At 39.4% G+C, this 27,011-nt stretch overlaps 1 protein-coding gene across 3 annotated transcripts in view; it reads right to left on the bottom strand.

Annotated features, from left to right (window-relative positions):
- Nucleotides 1-1,883: 1,883 nt before the first annotated feature.
- The window catches only part of LOC127640910 (CREB-binding protein-like), an 83,953-nt gene continuing 58,825 nt past the window's right edge, over nt 1,884-27,011 (bottom strand). For all 3 annotated transcript variants that reach the window (XM_052123620.1, XM_052123619.1, XM_052123618.1), the window contains 17 exons: nt 23,652-23,798; nt 23,226-23,406; nt 23,010-23,128; nt 21,753-21,992; nt 16,426-16,514; nt 9,302-9,382; nt 9,035-9,091; nt 8,334-8,411; nt 8,190-8,257; nt 7,961-8,111; nt 7,482-7,628; nt 6,980-7,093; nt 6,716-6,881; nt 6,340-6,507; nt 6,008-6,169; nt 5,366-5,647; nt 1,884-5,214 (listed from right to left, as the gene is read on the bottom strand). In XM_052123620.1, the coding sequence (XP_051979580.1) occupies nt 3,034-5,214; nt 5,366-5,647; nt 6,008-6,169; nt 6,340-6,507; nt 6,716-6,881; nt 6,980-7,093; nt 7,482-7,628; nt 7,961-8,111; nt 8,190-8,257; nt 8,334-8,411; nt 9,035-9,091; nt 9,302-9,382; nt 16,426-16,514; nt 21,753-21,992; nt 23,010-23,128; nt 23,226-23,406; nt 23,652-23,798 (4,431 nt within the window). In that variant the 3' untranslated portion in view covers nt 1,884-3,033. The remainder of the gene's footprint in view (nt 5,215-5,365; nt 5,648-6,007; nt 6,170-6,339; nt 6,508-6,715; nt 6,882-6,979; nt 7,094-7,481; nt 7,629-7,960; nt 8,112-8,189; nt 8,258-8,333; nt 8,412-9,034; nt 9,092-9,301; nt 9,383-16,425; nt 16,515-21,752; nt 21,993-23,009; nt 23,129-23,225; nt 23,407-23,651; nt 23,799-27,011) is intronic.

The following is a 27,011-nucleotide window of genomic DNA, read 5'->3' on the forward strand; positions in this document are numbered from 1 at the left end:
ACGTGTTTGTTTTAAAATAAAAAAAAAGAAGAAGTCTAGCTGCTGTTTAAGACATTTATCTCTTTTAGAACTGGACAATTTAAAACAAATCTAATACTGTACAAGGGGCAAATATGTTATCACATGACCACCCTGTCAGACATTCAAAAACTGAGCTGATTGATGTACTTCTCCAATGACCAACAATATCGCACGACTGAAAGTAGCAGACATAGAGCTAAAATTATCTAATTTATTGTGAAATATTTATTTTAGAGCTTGAATTGATCATCAAAAATTACTGTTCATCAAAACAGACAATTTAAAATAAGCATTTACGAGCGCTCCTAGACGCGGTGCAAGAATCTCGCGAGATTGACGAGAGAGGGATCCCTTATAGACACCAGAGCCATATAGAGAGCTCTCTCTATATGGCTCTGATAGACACGTCCGAATATTGCGGGTTCAAGTTAAAATTCAAATTAAGCTCAATCGACAGCATTTGTGGCATAATGCCGATTATCACAAAAACTCGTCCTTCTTTTAAAGACAGCAAAAATTGATGTTAGTGAGTCACTTATGATGGAGGTTAATGGGGCAATTGTTTTGGAGGGTTTAAAGGCAGAAATGTGAAGCTTATAATTGTATTTAAGCTCTTGCATTCATTCTTCTGTTAAAACTTGTGTATTATTAGAGCTGTATAGTTATTTAATACGTTTTACAGTCATTTTAGGGTTTGTTGACTATCTTCATGGCAACAAAGTTGTAAAATTGGGTATAACTTGAAACAGAAAATGTTACGTGATTTTATCACTCTAAAATCATGTTTACACACATGTTGTTTATGTCTTGAGGATATAGTTTAGAAACATTTTAACATTTATACATTAGCCCCATTGACTTCCATTGTAAGTTCCTCACTGGAACCTTGATTTTTGCTTTTTAAAGAAAAGGACGGATGAGTCAAAATAATTTTCTTCTGTAATCAGTATTATGCCTCAAATGCTGTCTATTCATCTAAACATGTATTACACCCGGAATAGCAGAGCTTGTACTTCCTTCGCCAGCAGAGGAAGTTCAACCTGCCACAGGAGCTGCTGACTCAGTTCTACTCGGCCTTCAATGAATCAGTCCTGTGTACATCTATAACTGTCTCGTTTGGTTCAGCCACCAAATCAGACTGAAGAAAACTACAACTGACAGTCAGGATGCTGAGAGGATTATTGGTGCCACCCTCCAAGACCTGTATATCTACAGAGTGAGGAAACGTGCATGTAGAATCACTCCAGACCCCACAAACCCTGCCCACTCACTTTTTGAACTGTTGCTATCTGGTTGGCACTATAGAGCACTGAGTGCCAGGACATCCAGGCATAAGAACAATTTTTACCCTCAGGCCACTTTCCTCATAAACAAATAAACTGCCTTCAAGACTTCCCCATAGTGCAATAACGTAAATACATATCTCATGTACATATAAAGTCACATATTTTATTCCCACAGAATGGGCCAAAATTCCAGCATCTTATTGTGAGAAGCTTGTGGAAGGCCAAAATGTTTGACCCAAGTTAAACAATTTAAAGGCAATCCTACCAAAAAGTGTATGTGAACTTCTGACCCACTGGGAATGTGATGAAGGAAATAAAAGCTGAAATAAATAATTCTCTCTACTATTATTCTGACATTTCACATTCTTAAAATAAAGTAGTGATCCTAACTGTCCTAAGACAGGGAATGTTTTCTATGATTAAATGTCAGGAATTGTGAAAAACTGAGTTTAAATGTATTTGGCTAAGGTGTATGTAAACCTCTGACTTAAACTGTTTATCAAACTACATGTCCAAGCTAAGAAGCAGATTTACCACATCTAGAAATATATTTTGATGTATTTAAATATTTCAAAATGGATAAAATGTCCACAGACCCATTGATGTATCGTCACAGACCACAATTCTGCTATTAAAATAGAATTACATTAAATCCACATGATTTTGATCTGTTGCACACAGTTTATTTAACAATATGGTATATAAGAAATAAGTTTCTCAACCAGTTTATACAGTGATTCAATTCTCTCTTCCTTATATTTATAGCAATTTGCTTAATAACTTGATTTACATTAAGGGAAACAGTAGAGCCCCGTTCAAGTTTGTGTTAAGAGGAATGAGGGTTGATAACAAAACCCATTCTGTGTTCCAACAAGCAGTCAACCAACTGATCACTCATTTCCTCCCACTCAGCTCAGGGGCCCCTCTCTCTCCCACTTTCTCTATTTTCTTTACATTTATATATCTGTATGACAAAATTAGGACAAAAAAGCAACAATTTTCTACATCTGCAAGACAGAACCTCTGGATCCAGGCCAGTGAGATGTTGTAAATGTGTACATGTCCTCTTGGGGTTGGTGTTGTATTGTCTGAGTGATGCATATGTGTGTGTGTCTGCATACATGCGTATGCACAGTTCCTATCAATACAAACATTCACAATGAAAACAGGAGGTGATCCCTCCAAATGTATGTCTGAAAAATTGGTACAACACTAGAATACAACTGCCAGGAAGGATGACAGACAGAGCAGAGAAACTCTGGCCAAAACTCCCAGACAAATAATTTTACAGTCTTCAAAAAATGCTGTAAAGTTAGATAAGGTATAAAATAAACCGTATGAATAATATAATGAAGTGTTGTACATGTTCTTAAAATAAAATTGCATGAAACCAAACAACCCCCCAAACAAAAAAACACAATCCCAAAATGTTAAAACAAAACATTGACCCCACATATGGGTCTAAACTGAACAAAAAATATATTCTTTGTGATTTATATTTCTTTTAAACAATAATTTTCAAATCCCTCTTAAAAGGAAGAAATATCAGTCTTTTTGTTTAGTAAACATCAACATTCCCTATTCTTGCTGACTTAATTTTTTTTTTCTTACATTTCATCAAATTTTTTACATATCAGTACAAAAATTTGAGACTTTGAGAAAAACCAACAGAGCGACAAAAAAGAGGAACGGGGAGACTGTGGTGGGTGGAGTCTCCCAGAAAATGCTACAATCCCTCCACAAATTTCTCCAGCGTGTCTCCTGTTGTGTCTCCCACCATACCTAAGTCACTGGGCAGTACTCCACGGTTAGGTGTATTAAGCTGCGGGAGCATGGCACTCTGTTCTGGTGTGCCCAGATGTCCTTGCTCCATAGAGCCAGGCATGGGGTTTGCAAGGCCAGGGTGTGGTGATCCTGCGTGGGGTGGCGCATGCTGTGGCGATGGCTGTGGCTGAATCTGAGGGGAAGGGCTGGAATGTGGAGGTTGTTGTGATGGCGGTCTTGGTGACTGCACTGGTGCTGGCGAGCACACCTGATTGCTGAGTGCGTTAGCCATGGGCTGGCCAGGTGGGTGTGTGCCCTGTGGCTGGCCGGAAAGCAGGTGAGCTTGTGGGCTCATGGGACTTGGTTGCGCTGGCGAGCCCATTTGAGGCTTGAGGACGGCCTGCTGTTGCGGAAGCTGCTGCTGGAGCATGCGTTGATGCAGGAGGTTGGATGTGCCATCCATATTAATCCCGGCCTGCCCCATCTGTGCCATGGGAGCCTGCTGGCCCATGGGCCCACCTGCTCCATGCATGGCCAGATGCTGCTGCATACGTAGTTGCGAGTAGTTGGTTGCAGCCCCTTTAGCCTGTGGGAACTGACCATGTGCCTGCGGTATCACTCCCTGCTGCTGCTGTTGCTGCCGTAAAAGCTGACGGCGGTATATCTCCTGTAGCTGTGGGCTGTTGGCGTGTGCAGGGTTTATGAGCTGATTCTGACCAAGAGTTGCAATGCCCTGTGGCGTAGGCTGCTGCGTTTGCTGCTGGGGGGCCATGCCAGGCCGTGACACTCCCTGCATGGCTGCCATTCCCGGCATTGCAGGCTGCACCACATGCATACCCTGCTGTGGCTGCTGTTGTTGCTGCTGATGCGGCTGGTTAGCGTGATATTTTGCTGTCCTCTGTTTGATGAAGGCAGCCATAAGTTGTGGGTTGGATTTGAGGATGTTTAGGACTTGCTGTTGTTGTTGGGGCGAGCTGGGCGACTTAAGGGTGCGTAGCAGGTCCTGCAAGGCATTGGGGGTGATAGCTCCGGGTCTTGGGGGTGCTTGTGGTCGTTGGCCCTGTGTGGTTACCATCATGCGTTGCTGTGGCAGTTGCTGCTGCATCATGGGTCTCTGCATAGGCATGGTCTGCTGCGGCCCCTGTGCAGTCTGCTGCGGAGCAACCTGCTGCTGAGCTGCTTGCATGCCTGCCTGAGGACCTCCAGGCCACTGTCCTTGTGGCATCTGCTGCATGACCTGCTGCCCACGTGGCCCAACAAGCTGCATCGGCGGCTGCATGCGTGGCTGCTGGTGGTTTATGGGAAGACCATTCATGGTCATGCGGTAGTTCTGATTATGTTGTGCCTGCGCAACCATCTCTATGTGCCGTGCCATTTTGACCGCAGCCAGTGGCGGAGTCTGCTGCTGAGGAGGTTGTTGTGGTGGCTGCTGCTGGGGAGGTTGGGGGAGCGGAGACTGCTGCTGTTGTATTGGGGAAGCATGCGGGCCTGGTTTACCCTGCGAGGCCTGCGGAGTGGGCTGCCCGTTTCGTGGTGCGCTGGGATATGCGGGGGACATGACGCCTGCATTGGGCGTGGCAGGCTGGTTAGATAGTGGTTGAGGCGTTTGGGGCGTGTTGGGCTGCTGATGAGAGGTGGGTGTGCTGGGGGCTGTTGACACAGGGGGCGACGGTAAGCTCTGAGGCATGGCTCGTCCCTGCATAGTGGCCATGCGTCTCCGCATCATCTGCGCCTGCTGCAGTCTGTGTTGCAACTGCTGCTGACGTAGCTTGTGCTTGATATTGAGGCAGAAGGGAACAGGACACTTATTCTCTTGACAGTGCTTAGCATGATAGCAGCAGAGAGCAATGAGCTGCTTACACACTGGGCAGCCACCGTTCGTCTTACGCTTGCAGCCTTTGGTGTGCTGCACCACACGTTTCATCTTCTGACAAGAAGGCAGGGAGCAGTTGGCATTGCGGCACTGGCAGGCATGCACCAGAGACTGGATGCAACGCTGGATGCTTAGACGCCGACTCTCCTGAGGGCTCTTGGAGGCTTCACCACTTTGGCTGTTGCTGTCGTCATCCAGACCCAGACCCCACTTAACCATCTGGTGCTCATGGCCCTTACTGTTGTAGCAACTAATGCACAGATCAAAGTCCTAAGGAAAAATTAGAGCATATTAATTAATTACTGAACAACACATTTTTAAAGGGATAGTTCACTTAAAAAAGAAAAATCTGTCAACACAAACATCCAATTTCAATAATAAATGATGTCTGTAGTGTGTTACAGGTGCCTCAGTCTCTTACCTCGCAGACAGTGCAGTGCCAGCGTGTCTCGACGTGGTGTTTACATTCATTGCATGTGTAGACGAAGCGGTCCTGGCCCTGGTTGTGCAATTCCACAAGCATGCACATGGTGCTCCACTTGCAGCGCCGTAGAGAGCTAAACTCCCAATGCTTATCCCGTGCTAATGTCAGAAAGGCATCCCTTCCGTCCATTAGGTCGCAGGTCAAGAGGGGATCGTTATCAATGATGGGCGGTAACGTGTTGACCATGGGCCCAGATTGCAGATGGATTACAAAAAACACCTGGGGAGGACAGGTAGGCAAAGTTAAAATGTTTCTTCAAATTTTTCTAGGAAAATAAACTAATACATACATATCAAATGCTGATATTCAATAAACAGTGAAGAAACTAAATTCTAACTTCAAGTTTAACGTGCACTCAGTAATTTATATTGGAATTATATTGACACTGATTAGCATGCACCCGCTCCATGCAAAATAAATGTGCTTTTATTACACATGACATGATTTTAAATATTTGACAAAATAGTTGTTTGTTTATTTTTAAAACTTTAAATTACTGAGCACAGTTAACGATACACATGTCTCATGCCATGTCTCAGAGAGCAGGCTAACAGAAAAAAAAAAAAACATATAGAAGACCTCTTTGTGTTTCTCCAGGGTGGCGTAGAGTTTCTGAGAAAGGTCATTGGCTACATTCGGCATGCCAGGTTTCTTCTTATTGGCTCGGCTCACACTGCTTTTATTCTTATTAGTTTTCTTGTTATTCTTCTTCTTTGCGTTTTTACTGTCCCCAGGTGTGCCCTGATGAAAAAATGACAGTGTCACCAGGGTCTCTAAAAAGGGTTTTTGAGGTGTATAAAACAAAGGAACCTCAGGTCAGAGATGTAAATATAGCAACAGAGTTTCAAATGAGATGAACCCTAGGAAGGGTATCCTAATGTTCAAAAAGCCACAAAGTTTCTCTTATTCACCTCAGGAGTTTCAATGGATGCCGTGCACTCCTCTTTCTTCCTTTCTTCTTCCTCTTGTTCCAACTCTTTGATGCTCTCCTCCAGCACATTGGGCCAGAAATCACCCTCAAAATATGGAAGCTCATTTGCACTTGTCAAACGGTCCTCTGTGGCTTGCTTAAAGATGTCCTGCCAAACACAAACATGTGTAATTATTCAATATAACACAACTACACTAACACAAACGTCCATATATGTTTTATTACATTTAAGCCAAGATTCATAACAGAACCATTTAAATTCCTTTATGACAGATAAATCATCCTAATCCCTCTTACAACACAGTGAGAAATTAATGTTTTTAAAGAGGAATTAGATCATATTGTCTCTGCTATACCTTGTAGTCCAGCAGTATCCGCTCAGCAAAGGCCTTGTCCAGCATTTTGCGGTACCAATCCTGCAGGCGCTTAGGTTTGGGGATCTTCTGGTCAGCAGGGTGACAATGGAAGATATAGTCATCACCTTCACTAGGTGGACACGCCCAGATGTGAGCAGTAACGTATCTGCAGTACACACATTCAATGTTCAGAAAAGAAACAGCAAAAATGTAGTTAATGGTGACAAAATTTTGTTTTACTCGAGGAAAAACTGTGAAACCTACCCAAGCTTCTTGACGTATTCCAAATAGCCAATGAGGATTTCGTGATAGACTGCTGTTCTCAGCAAGCGAGGTCTGAAGAAGTGAATACTATCGAGGTACGATATGTATACCCGTCTAGAGAGACAAAGACATGGTTTTCACATCAGTGGCATAAACATTTCCTTTTCTACACTTACCACTTTTGTGGAACATACAAATATTTTAGGCAAAATGTTAAGGCCTCCTTCACTGGTGGTGGTTGAGGAGATTCCCCCTATACTATGTAAAGCGCTTTGAGTGCCTAGAAAAGCCCTATATAAATGTAAATTGTTGTTGTTGTATGGAGGAAAAAAACAATGAAAGTGAATGGTGACTGAGGCTATCAGTTTGTAAACATTCTGCCTAACATCTCCTTTTATGTTCCATGGAAGAAATAAAGTAATATGGGTTTGGAACAACATGAGGGAGACCAAATGATTTACATTTTTGGGTGAACTATCTATATCTTTCAGTAAGAACTTACCTGGTGTTAGGGAAAGGGCAATCAGAGCCGTACTCTTGCACGTGCATGCCGAAGAAACACACGTCCACTCCATCAATCTCCTCAAAGGCAAAAAGTGCTTTGGTTCTGTAGTTGAAGGTCTCACACATCTCTCCTGTGTCCACAAACCTACAAAAGACCAGGAATTATTCCTCCTTTACCTTCTCAGTGACCAAACATTTGCACACCACTTAAGTATCAATATTTTTTCCTGATGAACCAATATTGGAATGTGAGCTTTGATTACGCTATATAAACCTAAATCACAAGATACACAAGCTTCAAATTTCAATATTGGGTCATCAGATATTTGCTAGTTAACAAGATTCTAATAGCATGCACCCAGCAAACAAACCAGCTAATTTGTGGGTTCTGCATTTGTGGTCATATAAAGGCTTAAATAACGTATACTGAGATAAGCTTACTGGGAAATAACAGGTAAGCATGCAGGTTATGTTTACCTGGCCTTCATGCCAGGTTTGACCTCCACCGTTTTGTCTGAACTGGCTACGACTCGCACAAACACTTCTCCGGCTTCTGGATGGTTCTGCCTCTTCAAGTACTTGTTCACCCGATCCTCTATGTATATGCCTAACCGCGTCGTCTGCAACCCTGAATCCAAACACGAGAAATCTTACCACAAAAACACTGAAAACATCATCACATCACATAATCATGACTGATACTCACTTTTTGCCGAAAACTTGTTCTCTTTTCTCGACTTTGCACTCTTTTTCAAACAGTTATCACATATGAAGCTGCGGACACAAATGCTCATTAGTTCTGATATCCTGACTCACATTCCATAGAAGGTGAAGGTGTTTTTAAACTTACCCAGAAGGCCAAATTACATCATAATGAAGTACACATATCTGATGCATCTTCCGCCCACAATCTTTACATTCAACAAACCTGAGAGGAGAACAATTTATTAGTGTGGAATATAATAGATCTTTAAAAGAATCAAATGCAAGCTTTTTCAATGAAAGTTTTGTGCTACATGACAAAAATAAAGTCACTTTGGAACAACATGAGAGTGAGTATAGATGTATAGAATTGACATATGTATTTTTTACATAATTTCAATTTAAGCTTTGTATCCTGTCAACGATATTACTTAAGCAAGTGTCTGAATGCTGAGTCACTAATTGCAAGAGCAGGTAGTTTAGATAAAATGCATCATTAATTCTGCATTTTCCTCTGGTTCTTACGCATTTGCAAGCGGGCCAATGCAAGTGTGCTTTGTAGGAGGTGTGGACCTAAAGCTATCACAGATATCACACTCTTTTTACTCTGGAGACAACTTAAGGATAATATTGACACATTTCAACTGCAGTGTTGTTTGTTTGTTTGGTAGGAGTGTCTCCATGGTGGCTAATGCTGACAGCAGGGGGCACCACTGAGCAGAAACAGACGTTTGAGGGACAACTGTACAAGGCAAAACTGACCAATATGGCCCTACTATTAGAGTATGTGCTACTCGATGTTTGGGAAATTATGGGAAGAAGTTTAAATTTAAGTGAAAGTTTACTTACGGCTCAGGATCTAATGTGTCGTTCTTCTTCCTTTCAAACTGGTCTTTTGAGATCATGCTGCACAAAGAGAAGATCCAATATTATAAAGTATATTATTACATCATGGACAAACTGAATCATTTCAAACACATGCTTTAATATTAAATTCAGTCCAACGTCAGTCAGACTCAGCATTCGCATTCCGCATTTAGTGTTATGGTAAACAATAAAATCTCTGTAACCAAGCTTAAATAAATGTATCAGAATGGAAGGTTTATGATCACTTACGTCTGTGGCTGAGCTGGATCATCTCCCAGCGTCACGCTGTCTCCCTGAATCTCATTGAAGCACTTCTCACAGAAATGATACCTGCGCAAACACAAACACATGCAGTGGAGTCATGAATCACTCAACCTGGATTGATTGCAGCTTAAAGGCCTTTTAAAATGACTTGCGTCATGGCCTTAACGCACCTCTGAACAAAATAGTCTCATGCTGCTTTACAGATAGCATCATGGAAGGCCAATTTTACCATTTACAAATTCGCATAGCATGTCTAATGTGACGATATGATGAGTATTCTCTGAATGTGATGATTTTCCTTTCATGCTGTGTAGTACAACTTCAGTTTCAGGATAAGTCTCTCTTCCATCTTGTTTTGATTGTGGTGCTGGCACTGCTAATGCAATGACCATGGTATTAAACTAGTACCCATCACACGCCAAACGCAGGCACTTTTAGGTCTGGATATTTTAGCAAACTCAGAGAAAATTACCACAACAATTCTAGGTGTTTTTTCAGTACTGTGGCTAAATTAACAAGAAACAAAGCTTCGACTGAACCAGATATTCCATTGCAGAACATTAGTAATGACTGGGAATTATGTAACCGTCTGCCACAGCATCTCAGAAGACAAAGTCTCACAGTATCCCCTATGAGCAACTTCAGTACTTTGCTGTCATAGGTCAGGAAGAGCTTTATAAAAAAAAAAAATTTATTTAAACATCAAAAGCAACAACATGTATGCTAGACTCCATACCTTTTACAGTTAAAGTCTACACTAAGAATCATCGCTTCAGCCAGGCATACACCTAATCTATCCCCCAAAATCATAGTTATGCTGCATTGGTCAGGTCTCCTGGAACCGGAACCGGTTCTTATATTCTATAACTCTGCTTTAAAGTGAATGGCATCTATGCTATTATTATTATTATTAACTATTTGTTTCTCTGTTAGGTTCAGATCCAGCTCCTGTCCTGCCAGATTGTCCTCCTTCCAACACTATGTATCACGATGACTACTAACTGCAGATTGTGCCAGCCAGACATCACTTCAGTCTACTATGAAGACTTAATAGAGCATGAACTGCAGCTAACTCCAACAGTAAGACATGGGATAGTTCACTAGCCACTTCCTAAACCTTGGACTTAGGATGGGCCTTCACCAGACTGCCACAAGCTTTTAACCAAACTGCGATGCACTTTACTGACACTGATCTTGGTCATGGGATGGACAACAATCTCTTAAAGGGGCATTCAGTAGTTCTCTAGCTAGCATTAGCATTGCTTTTCTAAGATTTGATTTGACATTGATGCTGTACTGTCATCTATCGACATGGATCAGCATGACAGTCTCTGCTGCCACCTCCAGCTCCAGCTCAGAATTTGAGGTCATATCTAAAGTTATTTATTACTACTATAATATAATTTGCTTTGTCTAAAAACAAACGTAAGAAATCAAGCGAACATGCTTCAACAGTTAAGGACAGATTGTTATTGTCCCTCATATCAAAAATCTTTGGAGACTATCCAAGTTTCACGTTAATTCTAAAGACAATTTTTACCTTTATTCCTTACCTTTTAACGGCTAAGAATAAAATAAACCTTAATTATCTAGCGAAAAATATTTTTGATGATCAATTTTAGCATGTCCATGAATACTGTATATACCAAAACTAATTTTGTTTCCAAGCAACCAAAATCCATAACAATCGCTATGCAAAGCTACTTTGCAATAAACAAATGAAAACGTAGCTGCCGTACCAATGTTTACTCAAAAACATTTTTGAGTAAAAAAACCAAAGCTTTCGGTCTTCATGCTTTTGGTCTTTTTCGCTTCTGCTGCAGTATAACTACTGAATATTCTGTTGTATCCACTTCTAAAGCGCGACAATAATGCTGCGTTTCTACTGGCATGGAAGAAATCCACTCAAGCCACAACCCTAGGGAACAGCTTGCTTCACGCCACTGACAATCTTTCCATAGGAATGAATTGAAAATGTTTGTCAGCTTCGCTCAGAACACACCAGTGGAAACGTACGGTATGTTCCATTGTGTTCTTTTTGCTCTTCGCATCACCAAACAACACTGTTTGCAACAAAGCATAGCCAAGCGTATCTCCACAGGTGGCAGCCAATGAGCGCGAGGATTCTCTTCTTCAACTTTTGGTGAAACAACGCAGGTCATGTGATTTCAATATGCCGAAAGACATTGACGGGAGTGACCATGTACTGTATAATAAAAATACATTTGATAGAATTTTATGAGTACAGACTTCATCTCATGTGAGTGTAGACAGTTAAGATCAAGCTTTACAAAAACACAATTAATTAATTAATTGATGTGTAAAATGTTTAAAATTAGCTCCAAATTACAGAGTGCACCTTTAAAATGGGATACATAAACAACAAATTAATAGCCAAACATATCTGTGTGCACTTAATTCAGGATGGACTTTAAAGACTTTGTTATCAATCTTACGGTTCATACAAAATCCTGATGCCGGTTTACTTATTTGACCCATGACTTGTAATACACATAGATAACTAATATTGGCATTAAATGTATGCTCTATAGCCAGAGGACAACTGAACTGTATATAAACACACACACACACACACACACACACACACACACACACACACACACACACACACACACACACACACACACAGTCAAAAGTTTTGAAACACTTATTTTTTATTATAATTTTTGTTTCACATTTTAGAATATTAGTAAAGTCATCAAAACTATGGAATAACAGAAATGGGAATATGGGAATTATTTTGTGATTAAACAAAATCCAAAATAAATCAAAACTGTGTTATATTTTATCATCTTCAAAGTAGTCACCCTTTGCACAGACCTTTTCTCAACCAGCTTCTCAAGGTATCACCCTGGGATGCTTTTTAAACAGTATTGAAGGAGTTCCCATCTATGTTGGGCACTTATTGGATGCTTTTCTTTATTATTTGGTCCAAGTCATCCATTTCAAAAACGTTTAGTTTTGTAATGAAATAAATTAATATGGTGGCAGAATTACATTTTTGTCTACAAAACTAATTTCAAACATTTAAGCATACGTCTTCAGTTCAAAAGATTTAGAAGATCATGAGAAACATGTCAGTCAAGTGTTTCAAATGTTTTGACCGGTAGTGTATGTATATATATATATATAACCACAATTCCAGAAAAGTTGGGACAGCATGAAGAATGCTAATAAAAACATTTTCAGAGCTTCCAAAAAGGAGTGATTTGTAAATTATATTCAGCCTTTTCTATATTGAAATCACTACAACTACACATTATAGGACGTTTTTCTTTGTGAATTTCATAGTTTTTTTTATGTACAGTAATTTCAAATCAGATGATTGCAACACGCTCCAAAAAAGTTGAGACAGGGGCAATTTAAGACTAATAAAAATCTGATGAGTTAAAATAACAAGGTGAAGTGAAACTGGAGATGTTAAAACAGGTGAAGCAATCGTGTCATAGCATATAAGGAGTCTCCAAAAACAGCCTAGTTCTTCAAGAGCGAGGATCATTCGAGACTTGTCAATTTGCTAACAGATACTTCAGCAAATAATCCAGCATTTTGAGAACAATGTTCCCCAAAGACAAATGGGAAGGATTTTGGGCATTTCACCCTCTACAGTGCACAATATATAATTAAAAGATTCAAGGAATCTGGTCAAATTTCAGTTCGTAAAGGGCAAAACAAAACCCACTTTTGAATGTGTGTGATTTCCGATCTCTCAGACGTCTCTGACTTAAAAAAATATAATTCATCTGTAATGGATATCATGAACATGGGCTTATGTTAGTCAACAACATTCGCCGCTGCATCCACAGATGCAAGTTAAGACTTTACTGTGCAAAGCAGAAGCCATACATCAACACTGTCCAGAAGCGCTGCCGACTTCTCTGGGCTTGGTGTCATTTTATATTTAAAGTAGAACAGTAAAACTGTGTTTTTTCGGTCTGAAGAGTTCACATTTAAAAAAGCTTTTGAAAAACAATGCCGTTGTGTTGTCCAGGCCAAAGAGGAAAAGGGCCATCCAAGCTATTATCAGCATCAGGTCCAAAAGCCAGTGTCTGTATGGGCCAGGGGTGTGTGAGTGCCCATGGCATGGGTAACTTGCACACAATGAATGCAGACAGATATGTATTTTAGAGCAACATATACAGCAATTCAGGCCATCTTTTCCAGGGACATCCCAGCATTTTCCATTAGAACAACTTCTATATTGGCCTGCCTGTAGTCTTGACCATCTCCAATTGAAAATGTGTGGTGCATTATGAAGCGCACGCACACGCACACACAGCTGCTTTGGAAGGAAACTGGTACTTTAATTCACCAAAGTGGCATTCAACTGATCACAATGTATAGTCAGGACATTACTGATGTAAAAAAACAGCACCATCGGGGCCTGGGTAGCTCAGCGAGTAAAGGCGCTGACTACCACCCCTGGAGTTGTGAGTTCATATCCAGGGCGTGCTGAGTGACTCCAGCCTGGTCTCCTAAGCAACCAAATTGGCCGGGTTGCTAGGGAGGGTACAGTCACATAGGGTAACCTCCTCGTGGTCACTATAACGTGGCTCTCGCTCTCAGTGGGGCGTGTGGTGAGTTGTGTGTAGATGCCACGGAGAATAGCGTGAAGCCTCCACATGCACCATGTCTCTGCAGTAATGGGCTCAACAAGTCACATCATAAGATACGTGGACTGACTGTCTCAGATGCGGAGGCAACTGAGATTTGTCCTCAGCCACCCGGATTAAGGTGAGTCACTACACCACCAAGAGGACTTTGAGCGCATTGGGTATTGCGCATTGCAAATTGGGGAGAAAAAAAACAACAGCACCACCACTATTTGAAAAAAGTCATTTTTTATCAAATCTAGACAGACCCCATTTGCAGCAGTCACCACTCCAACACCTTATCCTCGAGTAATCATGCTAATTTGCTAATTTGGTATTAGAGCATCACTTGCCATTATATCAAACACAGCTGAAAGCTATTTAGTTTGTTAAATTAATCTTAACGTTGTCTTTGTTTTTGAGTTGCCACAGTATGTAATAGACTGGCATGTCTTAAGGTTAATATTAGGTCAAAAATGGCAAAAAAGAAACAGCTTTCTCTAGAAACTCATCAGTCAATAATTGTTTTGAGGAATGAAGGCTATACAATGCTTGAAATTGCCAAAAAACTACATTTTTCATATAAAGTTGTACACTACAGTCGTCAAAGAGAAAGGACAACTGGCTCTAACAAGGACAGAAAGAGATGTGGAAGTCCAGATGTACAACTGAACAAGAGGATAAGTACATCAGAGTCTCTAGTTTGAGAAATAGACTCCTCACATGTCCTCAGCTGACAGCTTCATTGAATTCTACCCGCTCAACACCAGTTTCATGTACAACAGTAAAGAGAAGACTCAGGGGTTCAGGCCTTATGGGAAGAATTGCAAAGAAAATGTCACTCTTGAAACAGAAAAACAAAAAGAAAAGGTAACAGTGGGTAAAGAAACAGACATTGTACAACAGATAATTGGAAACGAGTGTTCTGGATCTTAACCCCATTGAGCTTTTGTAAGGTGTGTGAGAAGTGCCCGACAAGACAGTCACATCTATGACAAGTGCTACAGGAAGTGTGGGGTGAAATGTCACCTGAGTATCTGGACAAACTGACAGCTAGAATGTCCAGGATCTGCAAAGCTGTCATTGATGTATGTGGAGGATTGTTTGATGTGAACTCTTAACCGCACCACCATGAGGACCTAATAAGTAGTGGGAATTGGGCATACCAAATTGGGAGAAAAAGGGGATAAAAAGAAAAGAAATGCTGTCGATTGATTTTAACTTGAATTGAACCTGGAACATTCCTTTTAATGTTCCATTCACTTTCATGAAGTGCATGTGAACACAGAAGAATGCAAGGAAATGCAAGAACATTTATAGAAGCGTTTCGAATTTCGCGTGTACCTGCGAAGTTACAACTTTTACTTTGTACCTAAATTTGGTAAACTCTGACCTGTGAACAGCGAAGTAGCTGTGACTTTTGTTGAGTTGCAAAGTTTCAATTTCCGAAGTTCTTTTTTCACTTTGTACCTGTAAAGAAATGTACACTTTGAAGTGTACCAAAGTTACCTGCAAATTCGTACAGCGAAAAGACACTTGACCAAACAAAGAATTTAAACCACAGATTGACTCTTGCCTCAATACAAAGAATACAAACTTTAAAGCTACATTTGTTTGCAGTGCTGCAGGAAAAAGGAGTAGAAAATATTTTTCAGCATTCTGAATGTATTATTATTTGGCATTTATTAAAAACAGAAGCCCAAGAGTGTGACATATCCTGTTGCCCATATACGTTGGAGGGTTCAAAGTAATTTTGCAATCTCAAAGTGTAGTGTGAACACACTTAACGGTGTACCTGGACTCTTCGCAACGCAGAATTCAATGCACTGGAGAATGTTGACAAAGTGTCTCAGTTTGAAGGATGCAGGATGTTTAGAAGTCTGAGAATACAGAGAAACTCAGCCAAATGCTAACATAAATAAGTGAGCAAATGCATGGAGCCTACAGTGGGAGTGGGTCTATGATTGAGAGCAGCTGTGTCTGTTTGCCAATCAGCTTGTGCGTAAGGGCTGCAGTGACACGTTCTGTGCTGCAGGGGGCACAAAGGAGCCTGTTATGAGTAAGCAAGCACATCACAGGGAAAAAAAACTTAATGTGCCAGTGCAAATATTTCAACTCCCAATGAATTAGTACTGGCTAGAGACTTCAAGCAGACTAACCATGAAGAAAGAAAAAAAGAGAGAGGGGGAGAGAAAGCGAGCAGTCTTTTATGTTTAGCAATAGATACATACAAAAAGGCCTGAGATTACACTACGCTTATGCAAGTGCATGTGTAAATTTAATGCCGATGTCGGATTTGCTATGTTTCGGATACAGCTAGAAACACATGCCAAACCACACACACGACTCGAGCCACCCCACATTAGAGAGTGTGTGTCTGCCTCAACATCCACATTCAAGTGTCCACTCAAATGTTTCCTATTGCTGTCTACAACCTGAATGAGACGAAAGAAGTCTTTTTTAAATGTTACTTCAGGGTACAGGGTACAATCTCACCTGTTCTGATAGCTGTAATAAGTACCATCTCGGGGTATTGTACACAGTTGTTTGCCGTAGCAGCATAGCGTCTGGGGAGAAAATTCATACTGTGGGAAGAAAAGGTAGAAAGAGTTTAGAAAATCATGACTGGAAAAATCTAGTTTATTTCAAGTCTGTGTATAGATGATCATGAGTCCACCAAACAGTTAGTACGGGTCTATGTAAACAATGGGGATTTTAAAAACTAAACAACTTTGTCCTTTAAGTTAACATGAAATGACATTCACAACCCATTTTAATTCTGTAATGAGATATATTTCTGAGTGAAACACAATCATTGAGAAGTAAATTGTAGGGTGAGTCATAACTTTAAAATGACTTTGCATTTTAGTTCCCAATGGATAAAGTAGTTTAATTTGGGTTTCTTTGGAATAACGTGCAGGGCTCGACATTAAGCATTGTCATGTGCTTGTTTTTCGGAAAAGTAAATTCACTTCACTTGTCAGAGTAAAAAAGTTAAACAAAAACAAAAGAAAGGACAATAAAAGTAAAAAAATAAAGCCTCCATCGTCATCATTTGCACTTAATACACGCACACACAAAACATAAAGGTGAGTAATAATGTCAGAATAATTGGTAATGGTAATACTTTACAATAAAGTTTGAATGTATGGAAATGTATTAATATACTGTATAATGGAATTAACATTAAGATATTATTATATAAAAGTGGTGTTTTTACTGTTAGTTCATATTAACTGATGTAGTTAACTAATGTTAACAAATGGGACCTTTTTGTAAAGTGTTGCCAAATTTTCATTTTTGGGTATATTATCTCTTTGACAGTACAAGTCAGTTCTCACCAGTTACAATAAGAACGTCTGTTTAATATTGACAAAATGCACAGAAAATATTGCTAAATCAATTGTTGAATTTTCAAAACAGATATGGATATTAAAGATAGATGTTTGACATAGAATTAATATTATTATAATGTATATTGTTATATACTTATTAAAATTGACTGATTCACATGGTAGAGAAAATACCTTGAATACATACATTAGATGGAGGTCTAGAAAGATGAGAGATGTAACGGTTGCATAAGTCTGTTTTAAGTGTTTCTCTTCATTCTACAGATGGTATTACTACACAGTGTTTTTACAATCTCTGCCTTTCTTGCGGACTTCAAATGTGTGTGTACACACACAAAAAGTATTCAGACCACTTAAATCTGTTCACATTTTGTTATGTTGCAGCCTTATGCCAAAATGTTTTAAATTATTCATTTCGTTTTTTATATCAATCTACACTCTATACCTCATGATAACAAAGCAAAACCCAGATTTTGTTAACTTTGCAAATGTATTAAAAAGAAAAACAGAATATTACATTGACGCAAGTATTCAGACCCTTTCCTATGACAACTGAAATTTAGCTTAGGTGTTTGAGATGTTTCTACACTTTGATTGGAGTCCATCTGTGGCAAATTCAATTGATTGGACATGATTTGGAAAGGCACACACCTGTCTATATAAGGTCTCACAGCTGAAAAAACATATCAGAGCAAAAACGAATCCATGATGTCAAAGGAACTGCTCAGAGACAGGACTGTGTCGAGGCACAGATATGGGGAAGGCTACAAAATAATGTCGGCTGCATTGAAGGTTCCCAAGAGCACAGTGGCCTCCATAATTCTTAAATGGAAGTTTGGAACAACCAGGACTGCATTTCCCAAAAACGATTAATCTTAGCAGTTAAAAGCATTTTCTACGAGCAATTTTGCTCATTTGTTCCTTTTTTTTTTTATGTGCATTTCCCAAAACTGCACTAACATGAACGTGCAAGAACATGCTACTTAAGAGAGTCGCTGTCCATGTGACAGTGCTGAAATGTCTTTTCCACAATCTGGAAAAATTATTTTACACAATCTGCTTCCATAATCAGGTGCATTTGTAATATTTAGTTTTCACAAATTCCACTTGATATAAAAGCTTCCAGGATTGAGGGGGCCTGGGTAGCTCAGTAAGTAAAGAATAGCAAGTTTGAATCCATGGCGTGCTGAATGACTCCAGTCAGGCTTCCTAAGCAACCAATTGGCCCGGGTTGCTAGGGTGGTTAGAGTCACATTGGGTTAACTTCCTCATTGTCATATAATGTGGTTCTCACTCTCATTGGGGCGCAAGGTGAGTTGTGCGGTAATGCGCTCAACAAGCCACTTGATAAGATTGACTGTCTCAGATGCAGAGGCAACTCCACCACCAGTTGTCACCATTCATTTGAGGTGAGCCACTACGCCACCACGAGGACTTAAGAGCGCATTGGGAATTGGGCATTCCAAATTGGGGAGAAAGGAAAAAGCTTCCAGGATTAGTTAATTCATTGAATAATGTTCTGTGTTATCACAGAGCGCAAAATAAGGAGATGTTTAAAAGATGCGCTATATGTAATTCACCAATAAAGCAGAGGTCTGCCCTTTACTCCCAAAATCGATAACTGTGACAGCAATACTGCAGGTGCGGTGCTACACAACTTGTAGTGCTGGTGAGAGCGCCTCTGGGTGTCAGAGAGGAAGAGGAGATGAGGATAAAAGCGTCTGCCAAATAAATGTAGGATGATGAGCAAATCTATAAGGATGATTTTCATGCATGGCAGCAAGTTAATTACTTTTCTTCTTCTCTTTATAATATTAATTTATACAGTTGTCAGCATCAATCATGCCACAACATTGTTGTTACCAGCTTGTCCAACTTGTCCACACAAATAACTTTATTTGCTTACTAATCAATCTATTCATCCATTTAGACTGTTATGTATTTCATAATAATCATTTGTATTATTACTATTATTAGCCTTGTTGGATAAAATTAATAATAAAATAAAATATGAATACTGATATTAAAAGCTATTGATATTTATATTGATTTAGGTGTAATTTCATGATTGTCCTGCAGGTGCCTGCAAAAGTCTATGTGCTTACGATGTTCTTAGAGGTGCACGATAATCTATGGGCATTTGCGGTTACTACATAAATTGCATTGCTTTTGGGAAACAGGCCACAAAACAAAGATGAATCATAAAAAGGATTCTACAATCTACTTAGACTTACGATGCTTTTGGGAAACGAGGCCCAGGACAGTTCCTAGAGCTGGTCGTCCGGCCAAACTGAGCAATCGGGGATGAAGGGCCTAGGTAAGACAGGTGACCAAGAACCCGATGGTCACTCTGGTTGAGCTCCACAGATCATGTTTAGAAATGGGAGAAACTTGCAGAAGGACAACAATCACTGCAACACTTCACCAATCTGGGCTTTATGGCAGAGGGTTCTGACGGAAGCCTCTCCTCAGTGCAAGAAACATAAAAAGCACCTAAAAGGACTCTCAGTGAGAAACAAAATTCTCTGGTCTGATGAAATGAAGATTGAACTGTGCTCAGGACCTCAGACTGGGGAGAAGGTTCACCTTCCAAAAGGACAATGACCCTAAGCAAACAGCAATGCAAGAGTGGTTTAGGGACAACTCCTTGAATGTCCTAGAGTGGCCCAGCAAGAGCCCAGACTTTAACCCAATCGAACATCTCTGGAGAGACTTGAAAATGGCTTTCCACTGACGGTCCCCATCCAACCTGACAGATCTTGAGAGGATCTGCAGAGAAGAATGGCAGAAAATCCCCAAATCCAGGTGTGCAAAGCGTGTCGCATCAAACCCAAAAAAGACTTGAGGCTGTAATCGCTGCCAAATGTGCTTCAACTAAGTACAGAGTTAAGCATCTGAATACTTCTGTCATTTTTCTGTTTTTTTCTTGTTATTAAATTTGCAAAGTTATCAAAAATATTTTTTTTGCTTTGTCATTATGAGGTATGGAGTGTAGATTGATGTGAAAATAATCATTTAAAGCATTTTAGCATAAGATGTGAAAAAAATTAAGGGGTCTGAATACTCTCTGAACACACGCACATCTTCAACTGGTGAATATATAGGCTATACCATTTTTATTTTTGTTAATATTCAAATATAGAGCTTTGTACCAGAGCCAATTCTCTGTCATTTCAAAATAATAGCCCCATGTGTTTCAGGCTTGTTTGTAGTTAAAAGTCCCGCATTATACACCAAATCTGAATTTTTTTCTAATTATTATTGGGATTTTGGTTGAACAATAAAATACATCTGGGATATAAAATATTTTGGACTCTTGTAGCCTCTGTGATTTTACCTATCACAGTAAGGAAAGACTAAGGCCCTGTCACTTGCGGTCTTTGTCACTTGAGTGCACCCCGCCTACCAGAGCCATGATGATCTCAAGGGAAGCTTTTGAACAAAAGTTATTTATTATAATAAGATAGTGAAATGTAAGCGAAGCATATATTTAGTTTAGTATAAATGAAAGTATTCAACATTTTTAATGTCTTTGGGATGAATTAATATCAGCATCATAATTACAAAATATTATTTATGTGTATATTTATATACCTCTATGTTATCCTTCTCACCCAATAATCACATTATTTTGTTTGTTCTTGCCTAATACTGCTGGACATTTCGGTAATTTATCAGCCAGTGTGGCATAAAATATGCGGTCTTTCTCATCTTTTATGTATTTCAAATATGCTTTTTATTTGTATGAAACCACATACTGGTAAGTTGTGTAAAGCAGTCTTTGGCCATCTTATATAAATGACAAGCCAATGAATATAATTTAAATGGTTTGCATAAGTAGCTATTAATGGATCACACAGGTTTATAGAATAAAGTTTTATTTCTTTAAATTAAGTTTTATGCAGTGTATTGAGAAACAAAGTAGAAAGAAATTGCTTATATTTCATCTTTTACAGCAGTTATGGTTGATGCAGTTCAAAATTTTTTAATGTGCAAAGTAATGAAAATCAAAATGAGTAAAATATAATGAACATTTACAGTTATTTTCATACAATAAAAACATTCTAAAAAAATGCACTTACATATTTTCTATGACACAATACACTTCAAACAACCAGTAGTGTATTAATAAATGAAAAGATGGGTAAGATATAACAGTCACTGCTACCAAAAACAATCAGTCTCCAGCACCAACATCTTTAAGCCTACAAGTATTCCAACTTGCAATCAAAAGTCATACACACACTCTCAGTCTTCACGTATACTTGAACACTAGTGGCCAAACACCGGAAATACATAAGACAATTGGATAAGTAAAACCGGAAGTGGGGGTATTGGGACAGGGCCAAAGAATCGGCCAATCAATCAGTTCAATCAACCACCTAAGTTATTGTATCGGCAAAATCCACTATTGGTTCAACTTTATATACAAGTCCTATATTATACAAGTCCTATTTGACTTTATCTCACCTTTCTTCCGCAACAGTAACCGAGGCCCTGCATGACGGGGTCGATCTCCTGCTCGAACACTTCAGCCAGTTTGGAGCAGAATTTATACACGCGCGACGTCTTCCTGTTGTACAGCCAGGCATTATTGAACATCAGCCACACATCATCTACATACTGCCAGGGCTCCTGGTACTGACCCGTGTCCAGCTTTCTTTTGATAGTGGACAGGTCTATAGGATTTTTAACAATATCAAAGTAGTCCTGATGGAAAGAAAGGGAAAAAATTCTTCAGTCATACAAGATGTAGGAGATGTACTAATGTCACTTTCCCTTGATGATAACGTTTGGTTTGTGTAATTCATGTGAAGCTGTCTTCCAAACTTAGTCCATCTAAAAGGGTGAGTTTGCCCATGAGTCTGATTCACTTTAATCGCAGCATGATTAGTGTTGGTTTCGAATGCAAACTAAATTAAGGAGTATGTATATTTTACAGAAATAGTTTGCTAATAGTGAAGTGACAGATCAGCAAACATAAGCCCAAAGCATTCTTCGGTGAGACACGAATGGTAGGCGTCTGCGTACAGGACGTGTGGACAAATTGCGTTATAAGTGGAGTGCTTGAGCACTAAACGAATGCGGCCCGATTCTTCTGAACGTGCAGTATGACCATGCGCCTGGAATTATTTGCACAAATTAGTGGGTCCACCAGATGCAAACACTCATATTTAAGCCGTTATGGTCATGAAGAAGTGCTGGAAGATTATGTAATTCCCGCTAAACATCAGGAGACGAATGTGGAAACAACAACAGTAGATGTGCAAACCAAGAGCACGTACATGCAAGGTCAGGAGATACCTGCATTTGTATAACTCAAGTCTGAAGGACTATAAAGACATCTTTATGGGTCTAAACTCCTGAAGAGGAATAGTCCAGTCACTCATAGCAGTTGTAGCATGCATGTTCCAATCACCTGTGTATGCGCGCACAGTCAAATGAAGTATACTTTGACAGGCTAGCATTTGACTGTACTAAACTGAAGCAACTTTATGCTATAGGTTTAGAATTTCAGAACTGAACAGGTCTAGACAAAAGATGATGGTGCCCTAATGATTCAAGCTTCCCCTGAAAAAGTAACTCAGGGACTGTTCCTGAGACCTCACCATTTCACTAAGAAAAAAAGCATACAGAGTCTAGATGAAAATTAGGAGCTGATGGATTTCGAAGCTATGTAGTTTGCGCCTGGTTGTGATTTAAAAGTAATGAGTGTAGTGGACTCACAGGGATGCCAAGAAGAATCGGGTCTACAGGCTGACGAAATGGAAGAGACTCAGGATCCTGCCTGTACAGAGACTCCAGAGTGGGCATCAATGCTTGTCTCAACTCTTCTGGCTTAAAGACTAAAGATAAAAAAGGGGGACAGTGGAAAGAATTTTAAAAAGCAAGAAAAAGCCAGGAAAGAACAGTGTAGAGGCCACAGAAATATTCTGTTCATACTTTTCCTGTGAGACTGAGACGGCGAAGAGGACGTAGTGCCATTTATCCTGCCTTCATCCTCCTCTTTGATCTCAGTTTTCATGTCTGTCTTCTTGTCCTCCATCTCCATTGGCTCCTGCTTGACCTCAAAGCCCTCTTGTTCCTCTTTTTTGACCAATAGGGAGCCTGTATCGTCCTCTGTCTGAGAGAGGGCAAAACAATTATCAGATCTTGCCTCTCTTCCTTAAAATATAAACTTAATTTTAAATAAATTCTTCAGTCATTTGATTAGTTGTCCTTAAATCTGTAGATTTGAAACAACATGAGTGCGTGCAAATTATGACAGAATTTAACATATTGAGAAAATTGAATCACTAAAGCGGTGATCAACCAGGACTTGTCAATTAAAATAAATGTATGAAATTTGGTAACACCTGAGTGACATACCTCCATCTTGGGCTGTGTTTTGATACCCATGTCGTAATCCTGCTCTTCTGTTTTAGTGTCGCTGAGTGGCACTTCAGGCATGGCATGCTGGGAATGCAACTCTGTGCTGGCTGCTGAAGCTGGGGTGGGTATTCTGTTATCACCACTCTGAGACATCAAAAATACAAGTTTTATGCTGACTACTTATGCTAAAGATGACAAACTACTGAAGTTTCATTTGAAAGGTTTAAACAATTATTGCAAGGATTAGACTATTTTGTTTGATGACAACACCAGCTCTGTTCCAGAACCTAGATATTATTTGAAGGCAACATAGGCATGCTACTTACATTCATAAAATATAGCACCTGAGCAGTATTACTATGTTAATTCAGCAAAATGCTAATGTAAAAATATTGGAATCAAATGGGAGCGGAGTCTCTTGTCCGCTTCTTGTAAGAAGTACTAATTGTATGGCTTGTTTGTTGCTGCCCATGTAGAGTACATGTTGACCAATAGTTGACTTTGCAGATACATATAACTATGGTGGTGGAAAAGGAAGATAACCAATTAATCGGGAAAAGGTTTATAAAGCTGAAGTATGTAACTTCTATCCCAGCTTAATGTGCAGAGACAGCAATGGCTTTGTTCACACAGGCACAAACATTTTTTTATTTTTACAAGCCTGATTCAAACCACATTCAGATACACGATCAGATTTTTCATAATGCGTCTCAGTCTGAACAGTCAGAACAGATTTCTATGTTTTTATTTTCATCATTCGTTGTGCGCAACAGGTTGTTTCGTCAAGAAGACATGTACTGTGTTCCAAATGGCTTAAATGATCCCCTCACAGGGGACTTTGAAGGGAAACCAATAATGATGACCACGTTACAAGAACATTTTCAATAAAAAATGACTTAAAAAAGGGAGTTCAGAATGACCGTTCTACTACACTTTACAGTCCCCCGACAGTGGAAGGTAATGTCTATGATGAGAATAGGGCATTGAGATGATCACTTCTCAATGGAACGCACTCATGTGTTATGTACGATACAGGGCAGCCAATGCAGTGCAACCTATAAAATAATACAGATACTGGCTTTACTCACCCAAAGAGATGCACTAAGGAATGGTAACACACAACATCTTCAAGTCACCACAGCACGATATGGTATTGAATGACGCATGTGAATACGAGACACTTTGCTACCTCATAAAATACAGGACAACAAGCGTCCTGTATGGGACAAAATACGGGACAGATCGGATAAAAAAAAAAAAGGACCGTAGTAAACCATAGCAGCAGTACAAATCGGATGTGCCATCTCTCTCATTTTTTGCCATTGTCTGTGACGAATGTAATATTTTATACTGTCCTCATGAAAACATCCATTGTTAAACTCTCATGCATGGTGAATACGCAAGGTTGCGTCACAACTAAAGTGGAAAAGCAACTGCTGCCTGAACAGAAATAAATCAGATCTGTCCACATAGAGCTGAAGTCAGAAATTTACATACACCTTAGACAAATACATTTAAACTCAGTTTTTCACAATTCCTGACATTATTAAAGAAAATATTCCCTGTCTTAGGTCAGTAAGGATCACTACTATATTTTAAGAATGTGAAATGTCAGAATAATAGTAGGGAGAATTATTTATTTCAGCTTTTATTTCTTTCATCATATTTCCAGTGGGTCAGAAGTTTACATACACTTTGTTAGTATTTGGTAGCATTACCTTTAAAATTGTTAAACTTGTGTCAAACATTTTGGGTTGCCTTTCACAAGCTTCTCACAATAAGTTGCTGGAATTTTGGCCCATTCCTCCAGACAGAACTGGTGTAACAAGAGTCAGGTTTAAATGACATGCAAAGCACCCCCAAAACATGATGCTGCCACCCCATGCTTCACGGTTAGGATAGTGTTCTTCAACTTGCAAGCCTCGCCTTTTTTTCTCAATACATAACGATGGTCATTATGGCCAAACAGTTCAATTTCTGTTTCATCAGACCAGAGGACGCATCTCCAAAAAGTAAGATCTTTGTCCACATGTGCACTTGCAAACTGAAGATTGGCTATTTTGGAGCAGTGGCTTCTTCTTTGCTGTGCAGCCTTTTAGGTTATGTCGATATAGGACTCGTTTTACTGTGGATATAGATACTTGTTACCCGTTTCCTCCAGCATCTTCACAAGGTCCATTGCTGTTGTTCTGAGATTGATTTGCACTTTTTGCACCAAACTACGTTCATCTCTAGGAGACAGAATGCATCACCTTCCTGTGTGGTATGATAGCTGAGTGGTCCCATGGTGTTTATTCTTGTGTACTATTGTTTGTACAGATGAATGTGGTACTTCAGATATTTGGACATTGCTCCCAAGGATGAACCAGACTTCAATTTATCCACAATTTATTTCTGAGGTCTTGGCTGATTTCTGACATCCACAGGTACACCTCCAATTAGCTAATCATCAGAAGCTAATTGAAAAACAGAGAAACTATAAACCTAACCCTAACAAATCGTGTAGATCTTTTCTCATTAATAATTAATAATATGTCTTCCCTTGCCATCCTACATTTTGGAAACCTGACTCCTGCTGTATTTCCTACAGCAACCCCTAATATGAGTGTATACAGCAGGGTTCCCCAATTTGTTTTCACCAAGGGCCAAATTCTACAAACAATACAAAGCCAAGGCCCACTGTTCTCGATGTTATGACAAAAGTGTATTATTATTGTTAGTATTATTACTTTTACTATTTTTGTTTTTATTGTTTCTGTTGTTAAGAGTCATGACATAAATATTATGATTTTTATTTTCAGTATTAGTAGCCTGTTTTATTTATTCAAACAATTAAGAACATTTCTTTTGTATACAGATACAAAAAACTATACAACTTTGCCTTATGAAAATTAAAAAAACATACAAAAAACACTTTAATGACATTCTGGATCTCCATGCTCATCAACTGTTCCTGCTTATCTCCAAAATGGGATCTCCACCCTGAACTTTTCCTAACTGCAGATTCAATTTTTAGACCCGTTAGCATTAATATTGTTATTGTTCTTTCTTAGATTTTATGGGGGTCAAACTGTACCTGTATTAATTGACATCTACTCTCCATTCAATGAGAGACGTGACAGTTATGGGCTGAATCAATACCTCTGATGTTGGAGCTAAACTTTGTTGAGACACTGATCAGATGTGCACTCCTGGTTCTTGATGATGTTCATTATAGAAAACGATGACTCACAGATGTAGGGGCAGATGGTACACCCGAAAATTATATACTTGAATCCTTGTTCTGCAAACATAAACCCCGGTCTGTTTTTGAAAGTCTTATGGTGATTTGTCTTAATATGGTTTATTCAGTATATC

Source organism: Xyrauchen texanus, chromosome 50 (genome assembly GCF_025860055.1).
Source record: "Xyrauchen texanus isolate HMW12.3.18 chromosome 50, RBS_HiC_50CHRs, whole genome shotgun sequence".
Classification (NCBI taxonomy): domain Eukaryota; kingdom Metazoa; phylum Chordata; class Actinopteri; order Cypriniformes; family Catostomidae; genus Xyrauchen; species Xyrauchen texanus.